The following is a 20,024-nucleotide window of genomic DNA, read 5'->3' as shown; positions in this document are numbered from 1 at the left end:
GTGCATGAATCTGCTTCATGGTGTGTGTGTGTGTGTGTGTGTGTGTGTGTGTGTGTAAGCAGCACGCATGGTGAATGGTGGAACGGCAGATTGGATGGGTGTGTGCTGTGTGCTGTGTGCTGTGTGCTGTGTGCTGTGTGCTGTGTGCTGTGTGCTGTGTGCTGTGTGCTGTGTGCTGTGGGCTGTGCGCTGTGTGTGAAGGCTGCAGTGGTTACTACTGTATCTAGTACCGCACTGGTTACTCTGTCAGTTGTGGTGGCTGGGAGATGCGTTTTGGGCAGACTTGGATCCCCTCCTTGGGGTTGTCAGGGCTGAGCGAGTGGAGCTCTACTCCGGTAGAGGCCCGCTCCAGAGCCCTTAAACAGCCTGCAGGCCCCCAGAGGTGGGAGTTAAAATGACGAGGCGTTCGGCCGAAAACCCCTTTCCTGTGGACCGCAGGCAGGCAGCAGAGCTTATCAGTGCTTTAGGAAGCCGTTTAGCCCTCCTGTCACATGTCTGGTTTTTATATTTTTGTTTTTATAGCTGGTATTTAATACATTCCAGGTAACTTATGGCCTTGCGAGAGAGCTGATGGTAAATCAGTACCCAAACTGGTCTGGGGGTGTGTTTAATGTGTGTGAGCAGAATAACACTGTGGGGAGCTTTCCTCTGGGCTGTCAATGCTATCTGTCTGCTCCCTCCTCTCCCTGGGCGTCCTGTGTGACCTTACAGGAGGGCTGTGGAGCTCAACAGCCCGATCTTGACCCTCCTGACCTGCCGCTGACCTCAGTCTTGACCCCTGGAATCTGGAGGATGGGAGAGGAAGGGAGGGGAGGGCAGAGGTCTTGTTTTTACAACAGCCTGCTTCCTGTCCTGGGGCCGGGGCTTAGCATGTTTCTAAATCCCTGCACCGTACGGAGAGATTAGCTCTCGGGCTCTGACACTCCTCGGAGCTGTCTTCTTCTGTCCTCTCCTCTTTATCACTCCCTCCTTTTCTCGCTGTATAATTTATCTGTCCATCTTGCTTTTCTTTTCTGACAGTGGGACAACTAACCAGGCGAAGTGTCACACACTCGCATCACGTTTACACACGCATGCGTGCGTGTATTCACATGCTCACACCCTCTGATGACTCACACACTCCTGCAGTTCTCTATCTTGTTCTACCTCTTCCCCACACCGACCAGAACTGCAGATTTTGGAAAGATTGTTTCTTAGGGGAGGAGGGAGGGTGTGTGTGAAGGTTTATGGGGACAAGGAGAAGGCGTCTCTTAAGGGCACAGGGATAGGGGTGTGTACTAGTTTAAGGGGACAGGGGTAGGGGTGTGTACTAGTTTAAGGGGACAGGGGTAGGGGTGTGTACTAGTTTAAGGGGACAGGGGTAGTGGTGTGTACTAGTTTAAGGGGACAGGGGTAGTGGTGTGTACTGGATTCAGGGGACAGGGGTAGGGGATGTGTACTGGTTTAGGGGGACTGGGATAGGGGTGTGTACTGGTTTAGGGGGACTGGGATAGGGGTGTGTACTGGTTTAGGGGGACTGGGATGTGGAAGAGGTATGTGGTGGTTTAAGGGGACAGGGGAAAGCCTATGTGATGGTTTATGTCATTTTGACTGCTGTGTATCTGTGGCAAACAGCCTAGGCTGAAATGAACACTGAATACGGAGTCACACCTACAGCAGCACAGCACACATGGGGGGAGGCTCTGCCATTCACGCATCAATCCCCCTGCCCCTCCCTCACGGACCAGGCCTGGCAGCTCTTTCGGCTAACGGCTGTCTTTTATGGGACAGTACAGAGAGCCCTGCTTCTCCTCAGCATCCCTGCTTGTTTTGGGAGTTTCAACAATGGTGTGGGAGGCCAGGCAACAGCTCTCCTGCTTGGACACTCGGCCCAGTGTAAATAGAGATGTTTGGAGCAGGCTCTCTCCCAGGGGTGGGGGTGTGCCTTTCACAAGCACCCCGTTTCAGTCAGGTTTCAGTTCTGACTGCTCCTCTGGCAGTGCTGGCTTTACACAGTGTTTAGAGAAATGGGTTACCCTGATCATAGTAATACGCTGCTCAGAGCATCATTAGAGGAATTATCTTTAGTATGGAATAAATCATATAAAGATGAAAGCTTGGGGATAAAATTAACTGGGGATTGCTGAGGAATCATGGGAATTTTGGAGCTTTATTTTTGGAGGCGTACCAAGGAGACTGGGGATGGTGATGTGAGGCACATGCTGACCTCTTACCGTGTGGCTGGAGAGGAAGGCCTCTCCAGAGCAGGAAGTGACCTCAGAACAGGAAATGACACTGTGATCAGTGCTGAGCGAAACTGAGGACCTGTGCAGCTCCCCTGTGCTGTGATTGTTTGGGCTTTAAAGCCATTTTAGCATTAGCATGCGCCATTGTGAAGGTGACTTATTAAAACACAAATTAACCTTGTTTTTATTCCTCAGTTTCTCTAAATTTGGAATGCATGCTTGTATTGCTACACCTGCCTCATAACCACAGTCTCACCCATCAATTTAACAATTTGCCTTTAACTACTTTCATCTTTGCTTTTAGACTAGTAAGACTTAGTATGTTGTCAACAACCGAATGGTAGAGCGGCACTGGGGGATCCCGTCTCTCGGTTGCTAGCTCCAGTTCCTTAAGCTCTGTGACACTGATTCCCAGCTCCTGTCACGGGGAAGCGAACAGATGAGTGTGTGGGGTTGTGTGTGTTTATCATTCACCACCAGGCAAACACCGGCCTCTGGGGTGGCACTGTGCCACTGGACAGAGAAGCTGAACTGGCATGCATTCAGCAGTCACAGGTCAGGCGATGATGTCATCTGGGCTGTTTCGCCTGTCAGTCACAGCCCTCCCACCCCAGCCCCAGAGCAGTGGTCTCTTTCATCGAACTCTTTTCAGCCGTCGTCTGAATATCGCTCGCTCAGCGACGCTCGTGATTCCTCCCATAATCCCCCCTCTCTCGGCGCTCTCACTTTAGTGACATGTCTGTGGAGAAGGGAGTCGGGCTGCGGCCCCGAGGCACAGTTACTGTGATCTCATGAAGACACCGAGCAGGCGGGGTCAGTGCAGACCACTGCGGCCGGCTGGGCACGGGAGGGAGCTGCGGTCCACGGGGACCGGAGCCGTGCGCGGTGGGCTCAGGTCGTGACCTCAGCTATCCCCGTGAAGGTCATTAGAGCCTTTCCTCAGACCTGAGGTCCTTAGGCACTGCGGGGTTCAACCTCTCCTGTTTGTTTTCTTAAACTGAACCTTGACCGTAAAACCCTGAACTTAATCCTGACCCCCATTTCTCCTCTTCTGGGGTGCCAGGCTGTGAGTCTCTGCCTGGTCTGTCTCTCAGTAAATCTCTGTGTGCGTCTGCCACAGGCGCGCTGCGGGCACAGACTGACCAGACGGTGATGGCCCCTCTCCCTCCCACAGAAACTCCTGCCCTGTGCCACACTGCACTTTGGAACGTAAACGGCTTACTGAACACGTTGAGTAGTCTCAACATTTTTAGAAAGTGACTCTGTTAAGAGTAACTTAGTTAAAAAGTTTGAGGTCGATGAATACTCAGATGACAGAAATGGTTGAAGGCAGCCTGTTCTCTCAAAGCATTTGAGCAAACTGAGCTCTTGGGTTTTACAGATGGCTGCCGTTAATGGCCAGCTCTGGTATGAATATGATTTAGCCTCAGACCATGGGATGTGTCCACACATTGCGATCCAGTGCTTTACTAACAAGTCACCATTTCCATTTGCAAGGCTAAAATATTCAGTGAATATTCAGTGCTTTGCTGCTATATTGGCTATACTTTGGCAGTCTTCCTGGTGGTCTGTGGCAGACATTTCATGAGTCCCCCTTCAGTTGCAATGCAGTATACGTGGCTCTAAGCATCTGCAAAATAAATAAGAGATTAGACGCTGCCGGCCTCTAAACCTCAAGCGTTTCACAATCTGGCAGCTTGCTGATGGTTCCCTTTGGGTTTTCCATGAGACAGCAAATGCATTTTACAGGATAGAATGTATTATCAGGAAAGATGGTTTATGATGAAAAAATAAAAACTCGCCAGTGTGAGCCTGCATCCACTCATCACCTCATGTATTCTTTGTGATTAATGAAGTATTGACAGGATCCTAAGTCCCAACCACCACAATTCCTTTTAACTTTACTGTTAATAACATAATAATAAACTTGTAATAAACTATGTATATGGGCCTTCTCTCTAGTTGGGCACCCAAAGGCATTTCTTCACAAGAATGTAAGGAAATATAGTAGGTAACCCCCCCCCCCCCCCACCACTTAGACACAAACATACACACACACACATTAGGAAATGAAGTTGTCACCAAGGAAACTTCTGGAAACCACTCAAAGCTATGTTGCCTGTTAATATATTTTAGCAGCGCTGCGATGTTGCTGTAACTGTTAATCTTCTCATTAATAGCTCGTTTAGATTGCTTTAGTGTGACCTTGCGACACCTCCCTGCTGGCAGCAGCCATCTGGAGCCCCAGTCTCACAATTTCCCAAACCTCCCCACCCCACCTCCCGTTTAACGGAACCAGAACTCCGCTGCAGTCACAGCGCTCTGCATCCTGTGAGCGCTGAGCCGCCTGTCCTGTCCTTTTCCCATGCTGCTTTGCTGCTTTGCTGCTTCTGCTGCTCACATCTGTAGTTAAAGTATCTCCATGCCTTTCAGTTTGATGGTGTAAATCGGGGGGGAGGAGGGGGAGGAGGGGGAGAGAGGGGAGGTCGTTGTAAAGCCTCTGTTCTGCTATTTGGTGCAGCACTCCTCCACCTCCCTCCTTCCTCTCTGGGAATGTCAGCAGCTCCCCCTGACTAAAGCTGTTCACTTGCTTATTTCAGCTCTCTCTCTTGCTCTCTCTCTTTCCCCCCTCTCCCTCATTACTGTCATTTTTTGAGCGTTCCTCGTCCGGCAGACTGACGGGTTGGCGGCGCTGTGTGAGTCGGTGCGCTCTGACTCACGCGCTGGGCTCGCGGCCCTGTCAGTTCGGGGCGGGCGGGGGGAGCGTTTGAGCGGGGGGAGCGTTTCAGAGGGGGGAGCGTTTGAGCGCGGCGGGCGCTGCAGTGGCTGGGTTGTGCTGACGCAGCAGGTAAAGCGCGTCGCTGCTGCAGGTGCAGGGCTGTGCCGCGCGCTGGCTGAGCTCCAGAGAGCTCCACGGCGGGGTCTCCGCTAGCCCCAGCGCCGCTATCAGCACAGCCCAACCGGCCGAGGGACGGAGGCGCGGAGGTTTTTACAGAGCGCAGTTTAACGCTGAATGCACTGCTCTGTGGTTGCGTTCTCCCCCTCTCTGTCTTAATCGATCCAACCCGTCCATAAAGATGTCTGGCCAAGCCTTCACCTGCTTTGCTTTCTCTTTCACCGCTGAATGTGTCTGTCATGGAGAATGAATTCTGGCAGTGTGGACGTTTGCGGTTCCTCTTTATGTTAGAGAATCCCATTCGAAGACTGACACATTAAAGCCAGAGGCATTAAGGCTCTTTTCAGGAATTGAAAACGTCTGTAGCTATCCTTCTAGCCCCCATAACATCCTATTATAGCCAGTCCTGGATCTTGACATTTTTAAGACACTCTTGGCTTAGAAGAATGGAAAGACTGTCATGATTTTTTTTTTCTGTCAGCCGTAATGGCTGTTGTTAAGTTGTTTTGAAAGTATCTTTCAAAACATGCATGGCAACATTTAAATAAAGGTAAGAAACAGTCTGCATATCTCATTCTTCCTCATCCTCTTGCTCTTTCTCCATCTATCCTCTATCTCTCCCTTCATCCTCTCTCCCTCTCTCTCTGCGTACATGCAATTGACCCTGCACTCTTGTAGCCACATTGGCCTCCCTCACTTCATCAGCCCGGCTTCCTGTTCTGAACCCAAGAACTCAAAGGAATCTTCTGATATTGTAATCCTCACAGTCCCTAAAGAAGATATATTCCTGTGCCATTGTATGTTCTTGGCATCTCTTTGATATCGCAGAATACAAATATAATCTGGCTCATCAGTAAGTGGTCAAACTATTGTATAAACAGACATCCATTCCCATCCTTTAACAAATCCTTACAGCTTGAAAAAGACCCATTTTATAATGCATAAAACACCTGGTCTGATGTTAAAACGGTAGTCTGATGTTTGCAAGGGCACATGTGTGCATGTACTTTGTGTATGGACTGTTTGTACAGTCAGCTCATGTTTGCAGTGGGCCTGTGCGTCTCCGTCACATGACGAACGGCCCTGGGTTTGACTGGTTGATGGCTGTGGAGAATAAGCCCCTCCCACTAGGCCTGGGAAGAGTGTGCGGTCATGTGTGACAGTCATGGTTCCGCACTCTTTCAGGAAGCGAGAGTATGCTGCTGCACTTCCCCCGGTCCCAAGGCGAAATTCTGCCGTCTTCTGTCTGTCTGGATCGGTTCTGAAACCTGCTGCCACTGCAGAGCAGAAAAAGGGGCATTGAAAGGGGGAAGTGAGTGGCAGGAGAAATGGAAGGAGGTCTACAGGATGAAGTGTAGCGTGAAGAGGAAGAGGAGCATCCATAGAATCTCTGCCCGTGAAAGTGTATTCATGTGTCAGAGGCTCAGAGCTGCCAAATATGACGAGATGTTCATTTATCAGGCCTTCGTGAGCTCACGAAGCACTAAAGAACTGAACGGATCTCAGAAATTACCGCCGAGCTTGTACACGCCCTCCGATGCCTTCAGTGCAGGCAGCTGCTGTTTCTATCACAGCCACTGCTCCGAATATGTGACCTGATGTCCCAGATATTTTTACATTAATAATATGCTTCTATCCACACCCAATAATTAGTTTGGGGGGGGGGGGGCGGGGGGGTGTTGGTAGGCGCTGAGATGAGCATTGCATGGTATCTTAAGATGGTGGCCAGGGATTTGGCAAGGTGCACTGCGGCTTGACGTAGCTTCCCTTCCATTACGCATTTGGCTTGCCGCTAGCGGCTTAGCTAAAGGGTGCCACGGCACACGTGGGCCTGTATATTTAGCCCAAGAAGCAGGTTTGTAAGCCGCTACAGCGCTGAAGCTGTTCTGCCCTACTTCTGGTCCTGGGCTCAGTTGACTCCGGTTTGTGGAGTGACCCAGCCTTGTTTCTGGTCTCAGGGACAGGCTTAATATTGTACCAAATTTGTCATGTGGAACAGAAATGAGTGCTTTCATATGTGCTGTACACATAGATGTCCACGCATCTACAGTACTGTGCAAAAGTCTTAGGCACCTGTATAACATTCTGTACAGATAAGATTCTTTCGAAAATAATTAAATGGAAGGTCCTAAATAAACGTACTATACATTTTACATTACATTTGACTTATTTGGCAGAATAGTTAAAAACCAAATCAAATAAAATAAATTGTGACCACCCTTCGGCGTTGAAACAGCATCACTTCTCTGAGATGGCCAACACTGTCCTGCAGTTCTATAAGACAATCAGCAGGGAGGTTGTTCCAAGCATGTTGGAGAACTTTGGTTGGCTCTTTGCTTCTGATCTCAGACAGCCTTTTTATGTAAAAAGTAGTAAATTGCTTCCAGTAATATGTAACTTTTTAAAATTAAATGCAAAAATGTCTCTAAAATTAAATCTTTTGGAAAATGAATATTTGGAAGTCTCAAATGTGTTATTTTATACTAACACACACAAAAAAATAAACATTATATATATATATATATATAATAAAGTCTATGGTGCCTAAGACTTCTGCACAGTACTGTATGTCTGTGAACTGACTACCCTTATAGCTGTAGGGAACCGGTAATGTGTGTGTGTATATGTGTGTGTGTGTGAGTTTCACTGTGTTTCAGTGTGTGTAAGCTTGTGCACTTATACATGGTATTTATAATTCACAGAGCGCTGTATGAGCTCTGAATTGATAAGCCTAAACTCTCATTACCCTGAGTAGACACATGCAGCTTTCAGTGGCCTGCTGTGATCTGAGTGCAGGGTGGGCAGGCTTTAACGCTGCGCCAGCCACACAACACACAGAACCGGCACTATGTTATTCCCTTTGGTCTCCCACACTCGCCTTTGGCTGTGTAGCGTAGCTATGTTGACCCCTCGCAGTAGTGGGAGTAGACTGTGCCAGAGTTTACGGACTGCTGACACAGACCTGCGGTTGAGAAATATGGTTTATCGATATCTTTGAATACGCTGTGTGAGTTGTAATGTCCCTTAAGCAAGATAATCTTGGTTATAATGTAACGGGAGATGACAATATTCAGTGGAGTATATTAATTTTGAGGTGGTAATGGTGGGGGGGGGGGGGGGGTGGTGTCACTGAGAGAGACTGTGAATAGGAATGCATAGAGACTGACATTGAGAGAGAGAAGAGAATATTAATTAGATTAATTATGCCTCTTTCCATTAGAAAGGCAGCATTGTGCACGGTATCCTGTTTTAAATTGGCTTTAGTAAAAAGGGATTGTCCGGTGAATTGTTCAGTGGATTGTCCTGTGTGATCTGTCTGGCGCATTACCTCATCCTGTCTTTATGACTGCTGCCTTATCTCCAGGCAGTGAAGTGTGTGAGGTCCCTTTCTTCTGCTGCAGTGCTATTTCATTTCCCCACATTCGCCATACTCTTTTGTTTGAATATGAAATATGTAATTTATTGTTCTTATTGTTAATAATAATAATAATAATAGTCTGACGCTCTGATGAATAAGTCTATCTTCAAAACACGTTTCACGTCCTTATGGTTCGATAAATGTTTTAATGATGTTGCTGAACCTTTTATTCTGCGCGTTTATTTGAATGTGGATTAGAGCCTAAATTTGTCTTTCTTTCATGAGTGTCGGAACTATTCATTTACTACTATAGATACGGCTGCTACCACGTATTGTACTACTTCTGCTGAAAATTATAATTGGAGTTTATTGATAATCATTGTTCATGTAGATAATCCGTTTGTGCTGGTTCTTGCAGAGATCCGTGCTCAGTTGGCTGAGCAGCTGAAGTGTTTGGACCAGCAGTGTGAGCTGCGCGCTCAGCTGCTCCAGGACCTGCAGGACTTCTTCCGCAAGAAGGCCGAGATCGAGACGGAGTACTCCCGCAACCTGGAGAAACTCGCCGAGAGGTTCCTCTCCAAGATGCGCAGCACCAAGGACCACCAGTACAGGTGAGCAGGGGTGGGGTTAGCAAGGACCACCAATACAGGTGAGCAGGAGTGGGGTTAGCAAACGCCACCAGTACAGGTGAGCATGAGTGGGGTAAGCAAGGACCTTCAGTTCAGGTGAGAAACGGTGGAGTTAGCAAGCACCACTACTGCAGGTGAGAAACAGTGGAGTTTTTCTTGAGTGTGTGCAGTACAGGTGAGGGTGTGGTTATATTGAGTGTGTGCAGTACAGGTGAGGGTGTGGTTATATTGAGTGTGTGCGGTACAGGTGAGGGTGTGGTTATATTGAGTGTGTGTAGTACAGGTGAAGGTCTGGTTTTGTTGAGTGTGTGCAGTACTGGTGAGGCTGTGGTTGTGTTGAGTTTACGCAGTGCTGTGTGTGTTGTATTGAGTGTGTGGTGTTGATCTGTGTTGTGTTGAGTGTGAGCTGTGTGTTGTATTGAGTGTGTGGTGTTGGTCGGTGTTGTTACATTACATTACATTATTGGCATTTGGCAGACGCTCTCATCCAGAGCAACGTACAGTTGATTAGACTAAGCAGGAGACAATCCTCCCCTGGAGCAATGCAGGGTTAAGGGCCTGTGTTGAGTGTATGCGGTGTGTTGTATTGAGTGTGTGACACTGGTCTCTAGGCAGTGCAGGAAGGAGCAGGGGGTCCTCTCTGTGTTGTATTGAGTGTGTGGTGTTGGTCGGTGTTGTGTTGAGTATACGCAGTGTGTTGTGTTGAGTGTGTGACGCTGGTCTCTGGGCGGTGCAGGAAGGAGCAGGGGGTTCTCTCCCCGGTGAACTGCTGGAACCTCCTGCTGAGCCAGGTGAAGAGGGAGGGGCGGGACCACGCCACCCTCAGCGACCTCTACCTCAACAACATCATCCCCCGCTTCACGCAGGTCAGCGATGACTCAGGACGCCTCTTTAAGAAGGTAAAACCCCATTACACTACAATACACTACATTACCTGACAGAAAACTTGAAACTGCTTGAAACTACATTACCTACAATGTATTGCATTACAATGCATTAAAATACAATGCACTGCATCAAACTGCATTGTTCTGCATTAAACTACATTTCACTGCATTTAAATGCATTATACTACATTCAACTCCACTAGACTGCATTAAACTGTATACTGCATTTAACTACACATGCACTGCCATTATAGTGCACTATGCTATTACAGGATGCAGGTGCCAAACCACATTATAACACACACTCACACAGTTAACAATATATAGCAACACAGCCCAGCAAACACGCACATACACACAGTGGGCAGATAGCCCTGTGAAAGCGTGCCGTTAGCTTTATGGCGCAGTGGCCTAAGGGTGCGGTGTGTCTCTGATGGATGGGAGAGTGGTAGGAGGGGATCAGGCATGCTGCTGTTCAGCTCCTCTTTCCCATCGCTCACTGAGACGGCAGCTTCTTTATCTGCCCTCTCCCCCACCTCCTGCTCATTCCCTCCTCCTCTGTGTGCATGTGCATTGGTTAGGGGAATGTGTTCAGTAGCAGCAGGGTTGAATGAGTGCCACACTGGTTATAATGTTACACTACATTACCTGACATGAAACTACATTACACTGCTTTATAAATGCAAACATTTATAAACATGAACCTGAATCGCTACTCTGAACGATCTCCTCTTTCCTTTTCTTTTGCTGACATGTGCCATCTCTCCCTCACTCTCCTTCCCTCCCTCCCTGCTTCTCTCTCTCCCTCCCTCTCTCCCCAGAGTAAAGAGATGGGCCTGCAGCTCCAGGAGGATTTGCTGAAGGTTCTGAATGAGCTATACACGGTAATCTGCCTGTGTGAGCGAGCGAAGACACTGCCAGACACTGCCAGACACTGCCAGACACTGCCAGACACTGCCAGACACAGCCAGACACAGCCAGACACAGCCAGACACAGCCAGACACAGCCAGACACAGCCAGACACAGCCAGACACAGCTAGACACAGCCAGACACAGCCAGACACAGCCAGACACAGCCAGACACAGCCAGACACAGCCAGACACTGCCAGACACTGCCTGAGAGACGTATTCTTGTGGGAGAGGTCAAAGGGCATTAGGGAAAGTGCAGGATTCTTAAGTGGATGTATCTCCTGGTCCTCCTCATGGTTAGCCTTAATGTCAGAGCATTATGGTGCACATTCCCCCCAAGCTCCGAAACTGAGTTACTGTTCTGTTTTATGGCTTTTTCACAGCACTCCGCTCTAATGTGTTTCCTGCATTTAAATATTCAGCACTTAGAGTGTATGTATGTGTGTGTGTGTGCGTGTATGTGTACGTGTGTGTAATCCCTTTGCGTTCATCATTTAGGTGGCTTGTCAGAGTGGAATATGCGTCAGATAAAACCGGAGTTTAAGAATGTTATGGGACAATGTTAACTCAAGTTTGAAGACCACATGTTGTCGGTTGTCTACAGATTTAGGTGATGCCATGGCAGCTTTACTAGAAACCGACGCAATGAACCAAGTGAAGCAGTAACGTGCTTCTGATAGTACCTGGAGTGCAGTTTACATCTGATGCCCTGCTGGGTTGCAGTCAGTTTGGTTTTTGGCTTTTGTCCCTCAGGTTTATAGTTCTGCGGAGTTTTATGATTGGCAGAATGTAGAGCTGTAGTATTTGCGGGGGTCATTCACAATCACTGCCACAGTAAATGGCAGGAAGATTTAAGAGTGCTATAAAATAAGAACTATAAACCATATAATAAGAACAGTAAATTGGTAACCGTTTCCAGGCCCGAGAGACAGTTGGTTGATTGAATTGTGGGGCCCAGGGTGCGGTCACCTCGGTTTTATTCCGATGTCCCTGAGGGCGCGTTGAGCACTGCTCTCGCGGAGCTCCTAACTCTCTGTGCCTCTGCTGTACGGAGGAGGAGGAGGGTTACTCCTGTCCCTGCTTCCCCAGGTGATGAAGGCCTACCACATGTACAACACGGACAGCATCAACGCCGAGAGCAAGCTGAAGGAGGCGGAGAAGCAGGGCGAGAAGATGAGCCGCTCCCCGGACTCCCTGGCCGGAGTGCGGGTGGAGGAGAGGCACGTCCGCCGCAGCTCCGTCAAGAAGATGGAGAAGATGAAGGAGAAGGTGGGGTGGCGTTTTTTGGGGAGAGGGAGTGAAGGGAGCCCCCCACAATGGGTTGATTCTTTATAGGGCAGCCTGTAGCGTAGTCCTTAAGGTAAATGACTGGGACAGGCAAGGACGGTGGTTCAATCCCCGGTGTAGCCACAATAAGATCCGCACAGCCGTTGGGCCCTTGAGCAAGGCCCTTAACCCTGCATTGCTCCAGGGGAGAATTGTCTCCTGCTTAGTCTAATCAACTGTATGTCGCTCTGGATAAGAGCGTCTGCCAAAATGCCAATAATGTAATTAACAGTGAAGTAGCTGTCAGTCGCTGTCTTGCTTGATGAAGACATCGCTGATCCTGTTTTAATCACTCTGATAGCCAATACCGCTGTTACATTAATGCTGTGGCTAAGTGCAGAATGTTCTAGAACACCTATTCCGTGTAGTGTGGCCTCTCTCGCCTGGGCACGATAGAAGGTGGGGCGTGTGGGGCTGACAGTGAGGGATCCACCCAATCCGCACTGCACTGAAGCAATTTTCTGGCCTGTCTCCTCCATTTATTTCACCCTGAGAGGAAATTTTGTTCCAAATATTGTTTTATTTCCCTCGGTAAGTGCCAGCGACAGCACTGAAAGCACAGGCTTTAGCTGTGGCCAAACTCTGCAGTGTCAGCACAGGTCTCTCCTTATCTCACAGGTCCCTCTTTACTTTAATAGCTTTACATTTGTACTCTCCCTTTCTCTCCCTCCATCTTTTTACTCTATTTCTCAATCCAATCTTTCTGTTTCCCCTCCCCCTCCTGTCTTTGTCTGCATCCATTCTCTCACTTTCTATCCATTTATCTGTCTCTCCCTCCCTCTCTTTCTCTCTCTTTCTCTCCCCCTCAGCGCCAGGCCAAGTACACCGAGAACAGGTTGAAAGCCATCAAGGCCAGAAACGAGTACCTTCTGGCTCTGGAAGCCACCAACTGCTGTGTTTTCAAGTACTACATCCACGACCTGTCTGACCTCATCGATGTGAGTACGGCCCGTTAGCGTCTGCTGCTCTGCCTGCCGAACGTGTTTCTGTGTGTCCTTTAACCCCCCATTTCAAATGCTCGGTCACGAGCACATCCTGTGTGTTTTAAGAGCGAGCAGACTGTTCATCTCTTACGAAAACCACACCGCCAGCCGGCACCTATTTTCACTCTGCAGTACCCCGGCTCAGTTCGCATTATCAGTCTTAATTCGAATGTGGTTAATTTGTTCGTTGGCATAACTTGCTATTTTGTTGTTGTGGTGGTATTCAGTGCACAGTACATCTCAGAAATGCAGTGTTTGGCTGTGGGCTCAGAGAACTGATGATAAGTGCAGTTGACTCAGTGATGTTCCCGCAGTTCATAATGATCAGTAATAATAATAATTTGTTCTTTGTTCATGTCTTTTTCCAGTCCCAGAGTGCTCTCCAGTTACAGAGGCTGATGTGGGGCTCAGGTTGAAAGTAGCTGGGTTGCAAATATAGCCATGTCTCTGGGGAGCCTCTACATTGTGTGGCATGAGCACTATGGGATCTTTAATGACTGCGTTGAGTCAGAACCTCAGTTAAACACTCGTCTGCCCCACTTCTCCCCACAGTGCTGTGACCTGGGGTACCATGCCAGCCTGAACCGGGCCGTGCGTACCTACCTGTCGGCAGAGTACAACGTGGAGACGTCCAAGCACAGCGGTCTGGAGACCATCGAGAACGCCGCGGACAACCTGGAGGCCTCCGGCGACAAGCAGCGCCTGATGGAGTCCTACAACAACGTCTTCTGCCCGCCCATGCGCTTCGAATTCCAGTCCCACATGGGCGACACGGTCAGTCACGCCGCGGGTGCAGTGCATTATGGGTATCCATTGGGGTTAGGTGCAGGTTTCGTCTAATGTGGGCCAAATTCTTAATCCAGAAAAAATGGTTTCCTTTAACCTTGTTAATGCCCTGCCCTGCCTCGACCCCCCTCAAGGGTTTTACAATGACCTATTTCAGCTGTGCACTCCAAAAGCCACACCCCTTGATATCATATTAAAAACCTAGTCTCCCTGAAACAGTTAACAACCCCCCCTTTTGATCATTGGTCACGCACAGTTATACGTTATTGAGGCTATGGATAGTACTGTGTATTTCACACAGCCAATGTTGTTGCCTGTTGAGCTATGTGGAGTGATGATGTAAGCTTGGTCTGTAAATTATCCTGGATGGGAGTGTCTGCCAGTAAATTGGAAAAAGAAAATCAATAAATAAAATCAATAAATAATACAGAAATTGATTGAATTTCCTGTGAACAAAAAAAAACAAACGCATGTAATCTGCTGTGGTTGTGCTACTGGACAGTTGTGTTTTGACTTTAGTTCAAAGGCTATCATAACTGCTTGCACAAACATAAACATTCTAACTGAATGTCAGCGTATGACCCTGCCCCAATCTACTCCCCACACCGCGCTTGCATCTGGCAGAGGAGGCCCCCAAAACCAGGGGTGGGATTGGAAAGACGGTCCGAAGGGGCTTGTGTCCCTGTTTCAGCCTTGAGTGCCAGCCCGTGTCTGCAGTCATGTTCCACTGCAGTCCATTTCCCGTCAAAGGCTCACCACACCACCCCCCAGTGTGTGCGTGGTGTTCATAGACCTGCTAGCTCCTCCAGTGTGTGTGTGGTGTTCATAGACCTGCTAGCTCCTCCAGTGTGCGTGGTGTTCATAGACCTGCTAGCTCCTCCAGTGTGTGTGGTGTTCATAGACCTGCTAGCTCCTCCAGTGTGTGTGGTGTTCATAGACCTGCTAGCTCCTCCAGTGTGTGTGGTGTTCATAGACCTGCTACCTCCTCCAGTGTGTGTGGTGTTCATAGACCTGCTAGCTCCTCCAGTGTGTGTGGTGTTCATAGACCTGCTAGCTCCTCCAGTGTGTGTGGTGTTTAGGTACCTGCTCGGTCCTCCAGTGCAGAGGTGGGGTATCTGTTTCTGGTTTTCATGCCAACTGCTGGTCTTAATTACTTAATTGGTTCCAACATTTACATCATCTGACATTTTAGCAACATGTCTTGATGAAGGCATTAATGACAGTCAAAGACTGTTCTTGTGTCCCTGTATGATATGCTTTTACTGTGTTCTAATCTGAGTGGACTAGTGTTGGTGTATACGCCCAATTAGCCAGAGTAATTGGTGGAAACAAACCTGCATACACACTGGTCCTCCAGGACTGGAATTGCCCACCCATGCTCCAGTGTGCGTGGTCCTGGTGTGAGGCAAAAGGCTGAGAGGGATGTTTACTGTTCTCACACTCCCGCTCAGCGGTGTGATTTCTCTGGATTCATCTGGAATTCTGGATTTTCCGGCATGAAATTATGACCTACATGTTGGGTCAAAAAATAAGATTTTCTCTGATGTGTATTTCTCTTATTTCCCTCTCCCAGGTGTCTCAGATCTATTCCCAGCCGCCCCTGCAGGCTGACCTGGTCCAGAGGAGCCAGCAGCTTCAAACTCGCCTCTCCACCCTGAACATCGAGAACGAGGAGGTCAGAGTGCTGTGTCAGTCTGACACTACACACACACACCTTCCTCTCACTCAAACACACACACTACACACACACACACACCTTTCACTGACTCTAACACACTTCACACACCCTAACCTTTTACACACACTTTTTTTCACTCCAACATACTCGCCTTCTACATTTGGCTCTTAGGCACACACTCTGCTCTTACACTCTGCTCTTACACACACCTTACACATACCCTTTTCTGACCCTCTTACATTACACACACCCTCCACACATACACACGTTGTGTTTTTGCACATGAGTTTTGCGTCACTGGCGTTGTGTGCAGATGAAGAAGTGAAAAAATGTGTATATATACACACTTTTCTTATTCTCTTACACACACACACACACACACACACACACACACACTCACACTCACACACACACACTCAGACACACACACACACTCACTCACACATGTTTTTGCGTGACGGGCGTGGTCGTGCACAGGTGAAGAAGACCATGGAGGCCACACTGCTGAGCATCCAGGACATGGTGAGCGTGGAGGACTATGATGTCACCGAGTGCTTCCACCACGGGGGCTCCATGGACTCCGTCAAGTCCATCGCCTCCGAGTCCTTCATGAGCCGGCCCAGCCTGGCCAAGAGGAGGGCCAACCAGCAGGAGACCGAGCAGTTCTACTTCACGGTACCGGAGGAGGGGTCGTAGGTCACTGGGGAGGGGAGGGGCATGAAACCGAGCAGTTCTAGAGGAGGGAGAGAGAGGAGGTGTGGCTGAAAAGAAGCGGTCATATAGGACCGTGTACTTATCCTCATCTGCCTCTGAGGTCCTCTGTGAGAGGCTCTGGCCCCCTTTGCTTTATGTTTGTGATGTCATACCTCTCCCCAAATGCACCCAAACTTGTCTCACAATGACAGCCTTTCCTTTTATGATACATGAATAACAAACCAACTAAAATTTTGTGGCACTTTAAAAGAAAATAAGTACACTGTTACAAACAGCATTAACAATGAACATATCTTGAAAGAAGCAAAAACTCTAAGCAACAAAGATAAATATTAAAAAGTTTACATTTTTATATTCAGAGTGTTAACGGAGTACCCTTAAGCACAGTTTAATTCCACACGTATCCTAGCTTTTTTTTAGCCGGTAATATTCTCGCCATTAGGGTGTTAAAAGCGCATTAGGGATCAAAGCTGGTACGCTTATTACTCTTGCTGTGCAGGCTGTTTGCTCCAACATTTTTTCTGAAAGGGGCTTTTGGTCTTTCTACATGCTTAGTGGGGCATCGCTATTCATGGTGTTCTGTAAAAGCTTCAAAGGGTGATGAGATCATGATGAATTAATGTCAGTTTGGATTTTTTATTTTGGGAGAGAGACTGTAGGCAGTAGGTTATCTTATTTATTCTTTCCAGACTTTTCTCCAGAGTTCATTCATAGCTGAAACTTGTATCGGATAGGGAGAGCGTTGGCGGTCATGTCTTCTCCGAAGCATGTGGTGTCAGCAGCCTCTTATTATCACACAGCAGTCGGGCTTGCACAGACACAAGTGGGAGGAAGACCCTTCACATGCAGCTCAAGAGACTGACCATAGGTGCCCATTTGACCAGCAGGGGTTGCTGGTGCCCAGTGAGACGCTGTAATCATGGCTGTCTGAACCCCTCCCTTCCCTGGGTTGCCAGCTCAGTCGGCACCGGCAGGGTTTAAATTGGGAACCAGCCCGCGGTACTCCTCCATGCCCTGGAACTGGATTCGAGCCTGCAGCCATCTGGTGGCTTTGCCACAGTGGGCTTGTTGCGGCGTCTTGGCCGCGAGTCTGACCGTGCTCCTGCATGTTTCCGTGGCAGAAAATGAAGGAGTTTCTGGAGGGGAGGAACCTGATCACCAAGCTGCAGGCCAAGCACGAGCTCATCCACAAATCCCTGGGCGAGGGTGAGTCACATGACCGGAGGGCTCCCGCCGCTCTGACGTGCGGACGTCCGTCTCAAACGCTCATTTTCTTTCACCCCTACCATCACTCACGTGTTCTTTCTTCTCCCTCCGTTTTCTCTCTCACCCCTCCGCTCTGTAGGCCAGAAGACAGAGTGCTGCATTGCCAGGTAGGCGTGGAAATGCATTCGTTTGGCACACACAAGTACTCTCTTATTTCCCTCTTATTTGCACACTAACACTCACTTGCACACAAGCATTTGTCGTAGCACAATAAAATGAGTTCAGATGTACCAGTACGGGATGTGTGCAGCATGTTTCAATTAGAGATTCATAAAATGGAGTCGTAATGACAGACTGTTTATGTCACTCTCTGTTTCTTCCCAATCAGCGCCAGGAGGAACTCTGCTGCCCGCAAGCAGGTAAGTGTGTGTGTGTGTGTGTGTGTGTGTGTGTGTGTGTGTGTGTGTATACAGGTCTCTTCCAGGTTCTTTATCTTAGTCGACCCTTCAGAGTGAAGTGAAGGTTGCATAAATAAACCTTCAGAGGTGGAGCATGTATTTGGTCCCTTAAACTGGGGAAGATTAAATTGCCAGCTTTTAATTTATTAATTAAATTTCCCTCCTGTCCGCTGACCAGTCCGTCTGTTTTTAAAGCAATTAAATCATTTCTGCTTTTCGACTTTTTTCTTCCTGCTGGGTAGGTTTTTGGCTAAATCATTAACTCAGTCGTTTCCAGTTCTCCTGCCTATCAGAAATGTCTTTGAGACGGAGTCTCTGTAAAAAGGGCTGTGTAAATGAAATGACGTGAAACTGAATGAAGAGTGGTTTTCATTGGCTGTTGCTGCCCGACAGGACCGTGGCCGGGCCATCCCCCTGGTGGTGGAGAGCTGCATTCGCTTCATCAGTCGCCATGGTGAGGATCCCACCCCCCTGCACCTGCCATGGTGGTTTAACCCATTCTGACACGCTCTCTTCGTTTCTCTTCACTGCCCCGTGCCATTTCTGACAGTTTCCCACCCTCCTCTGAATATGCCTCAATGTCTACTGGGTTACTGTGTGTCTGCTTCACTTCTGTTCATCCGCTCACGTTAGCCTCCCACCTGAATACCCACCTCATGGTCCTGAAGTGCTGCCGGAACCAGCTAGTTTTCTAGTTTTCGATTACACGGTTAGTTCGCCTGACCTGGATTCTTGGGTCTGAACCGCTGCTGATTTAAAGGTGATGATAAAGCCAGCAGGCCCTGCAGCTCTACAGAACCAGGACTAAAGCACCCTACCTTCATTCTTCAGTCCATTATGTACAGCTGACCCTTTGACCTTTACATTTTAACAGCGCTGAAGTGACTAAGTGTTTCCCACTCTCTACAAGCTGTGGCAGGGTGTTTATTTATTCATGAATCTGTTTAACAGGCTGCTGCTCATGCAGCACATATGTACATACATGCAGTTTGAACACGGAAAAAAGACTGTCAGAGGCCTCCCGTGTGACCGTGTGTTTGTACACGCGTGTTTTTCGTGTTTCCTCAGGCCTACGTCATGAGGGGATCTTCAGAGTGTCCGGCTCGCAGGTGGAGGTCAACGACATCAAGAATGCCTTTGAAAGGGGTGAGCTTTTTTTCCCTTTCTGAACGAACAACCAAAAATACGCCGTCTTATTCCTATAATGGTTGCGGATTTCTGTGGGGCGACATGGCTCAGGCAGTAAGAGCAGTTGTCTGGCAGTCGGAGGGTTGCCGGTTCGATCTCCCCGTCCGGGCTGTGTCAAAGTGTCCCTGAGCAAGACACCTAACCCCCAAATGCTCCTGACGAGCTGGTCGGTGCCCTGCATGGCAGCCAATCGCTGTTGGTGTGTGAGTGTGTGCTTTGGATAAAGACGCTATATAAATGCCAACCATTTACCATTTCTGCTGGGATGTGTCACTTAGGCGTTCTACTCCTGATCCAAATAAGACTTGCTTTCCCAAAACCCATCTCCCTGGCCTCTCCCTCCACAGGTGAAGACCCCCTGTCTGGAGACCCGAATGACCATGAGATGGACTCCATTGCAGGGGTCCTCAAACTCTACTTCCGGGGTCTGGACCATGCCCTCTTCCCCAAGGAAGTCTTCCATGACCTCATTTCCTGTGTCTGTGAGTTTCTATGTCGATGAATTTACAGATGTTTCATTTCTTAGGCTTCTGACACCTTCTTTGTTGTGTTCTTCTTCCTCCTCCGTCATCTTCTTTAGTATTTTCACAACTATTATTAGGATTGTTGTGAAATGTATGTAAATTTGAGTTGTATAGCTTAGTGATAATTGTTGTATAAATTTGAGGCATATAGCTTACTCAGAGGTGATTGTGTAGCCCTGTTCTCGCTCAGCTGGGCATGTTCACCTGACAGGGGTCATTCTCTCTCCTCTCTCTCTCTCTCTCTCTCTCTCTGAC

The 20,024-nt window shown here is 48.5% G+C and overlaps 1 protein-coding gene across 1 annotated transcript in view; it reads left to right on the top strand.

Annotated features, from left to right (window-relative positions):
- LOC133138353 (SLIT-ROBO Rho GTPase-activating protein 2-like) overlaps positions 1 to 20,024 on the top strand; it is a 46,527-nt gene that overhangs the window by 21,315 nt on the left and 5,188 nt on the right. The window contains exons 3-16 of the mRNA XM_061257005.1: positions 8,898 to 9,090; positions 9,845 to 10,007; positions 10,817 to 10,879; positions 11,996 to 12,175; positions 13,042 to 13,170; positions 13,768 to 13,989; positions 15,575 to 15,676; positions 16,157 to 16,354; positions 17,515 to 17,599; positions 17,739 to 17,766; positions 17,988 to 18,018; positions 18,451 to 18,511; positions 19,126 to 19,203; positions 19,593 to 19,727. Coding sequence (XP_061112989.1) covers positions 8,898 to 9,090; positions 9,845 to 10,007; positions 10,817 to 10,879; positions 11,996 to 12,175; positions 13,042 to 13,170; positions 13,768 to 13,989; positions 15,575 to 15,676; positions 16,157 to 16,354; positions 17,515 to 17,599; positions 17,739 to 17,766; positions 17,988 to 18,018; positions 18,451 to 18,511; positions 19,126 to 19,203; positions 19,593 to 19,727 — 1,668 coding nt within the window. The remainder of the gene's footprint in view (positions 1 to 8,897; positions 9,091 to 9,844; positions 10,008 to 10,816; positions 10,880 to 11,995; positions 12,176 to 13,041; positions 13,171 to 13,767; positions 13,990 to 15,574; positions 15,677 to 16,156; positions 16,355 to 17,514; positions 17,600 to 17,738; positions 17,767 to 17,987; positions 18,019 to 18,450; positions 18,512 to 19,125; positions 19,204 to 19,592; positions 19,728 to 20,024) is intronic.

This window comes from Conger conger, chromosome 10 (genome assembly GCF_963514075.1).
Source record: "Conger conger chromosome 10, fConCon1.1, whole genome shotgun sequence".
Taxonomy (NCBI): Eukaryota; Metazoa; Chordata; class Actinopteri; order Anguilliformes; family Congridae; genus Conger; species Conger conger.
Note: the sequence above shows the minus strand (reverse complement) of the source record. Positions and strands in the feature narration are given on the sequence as shown.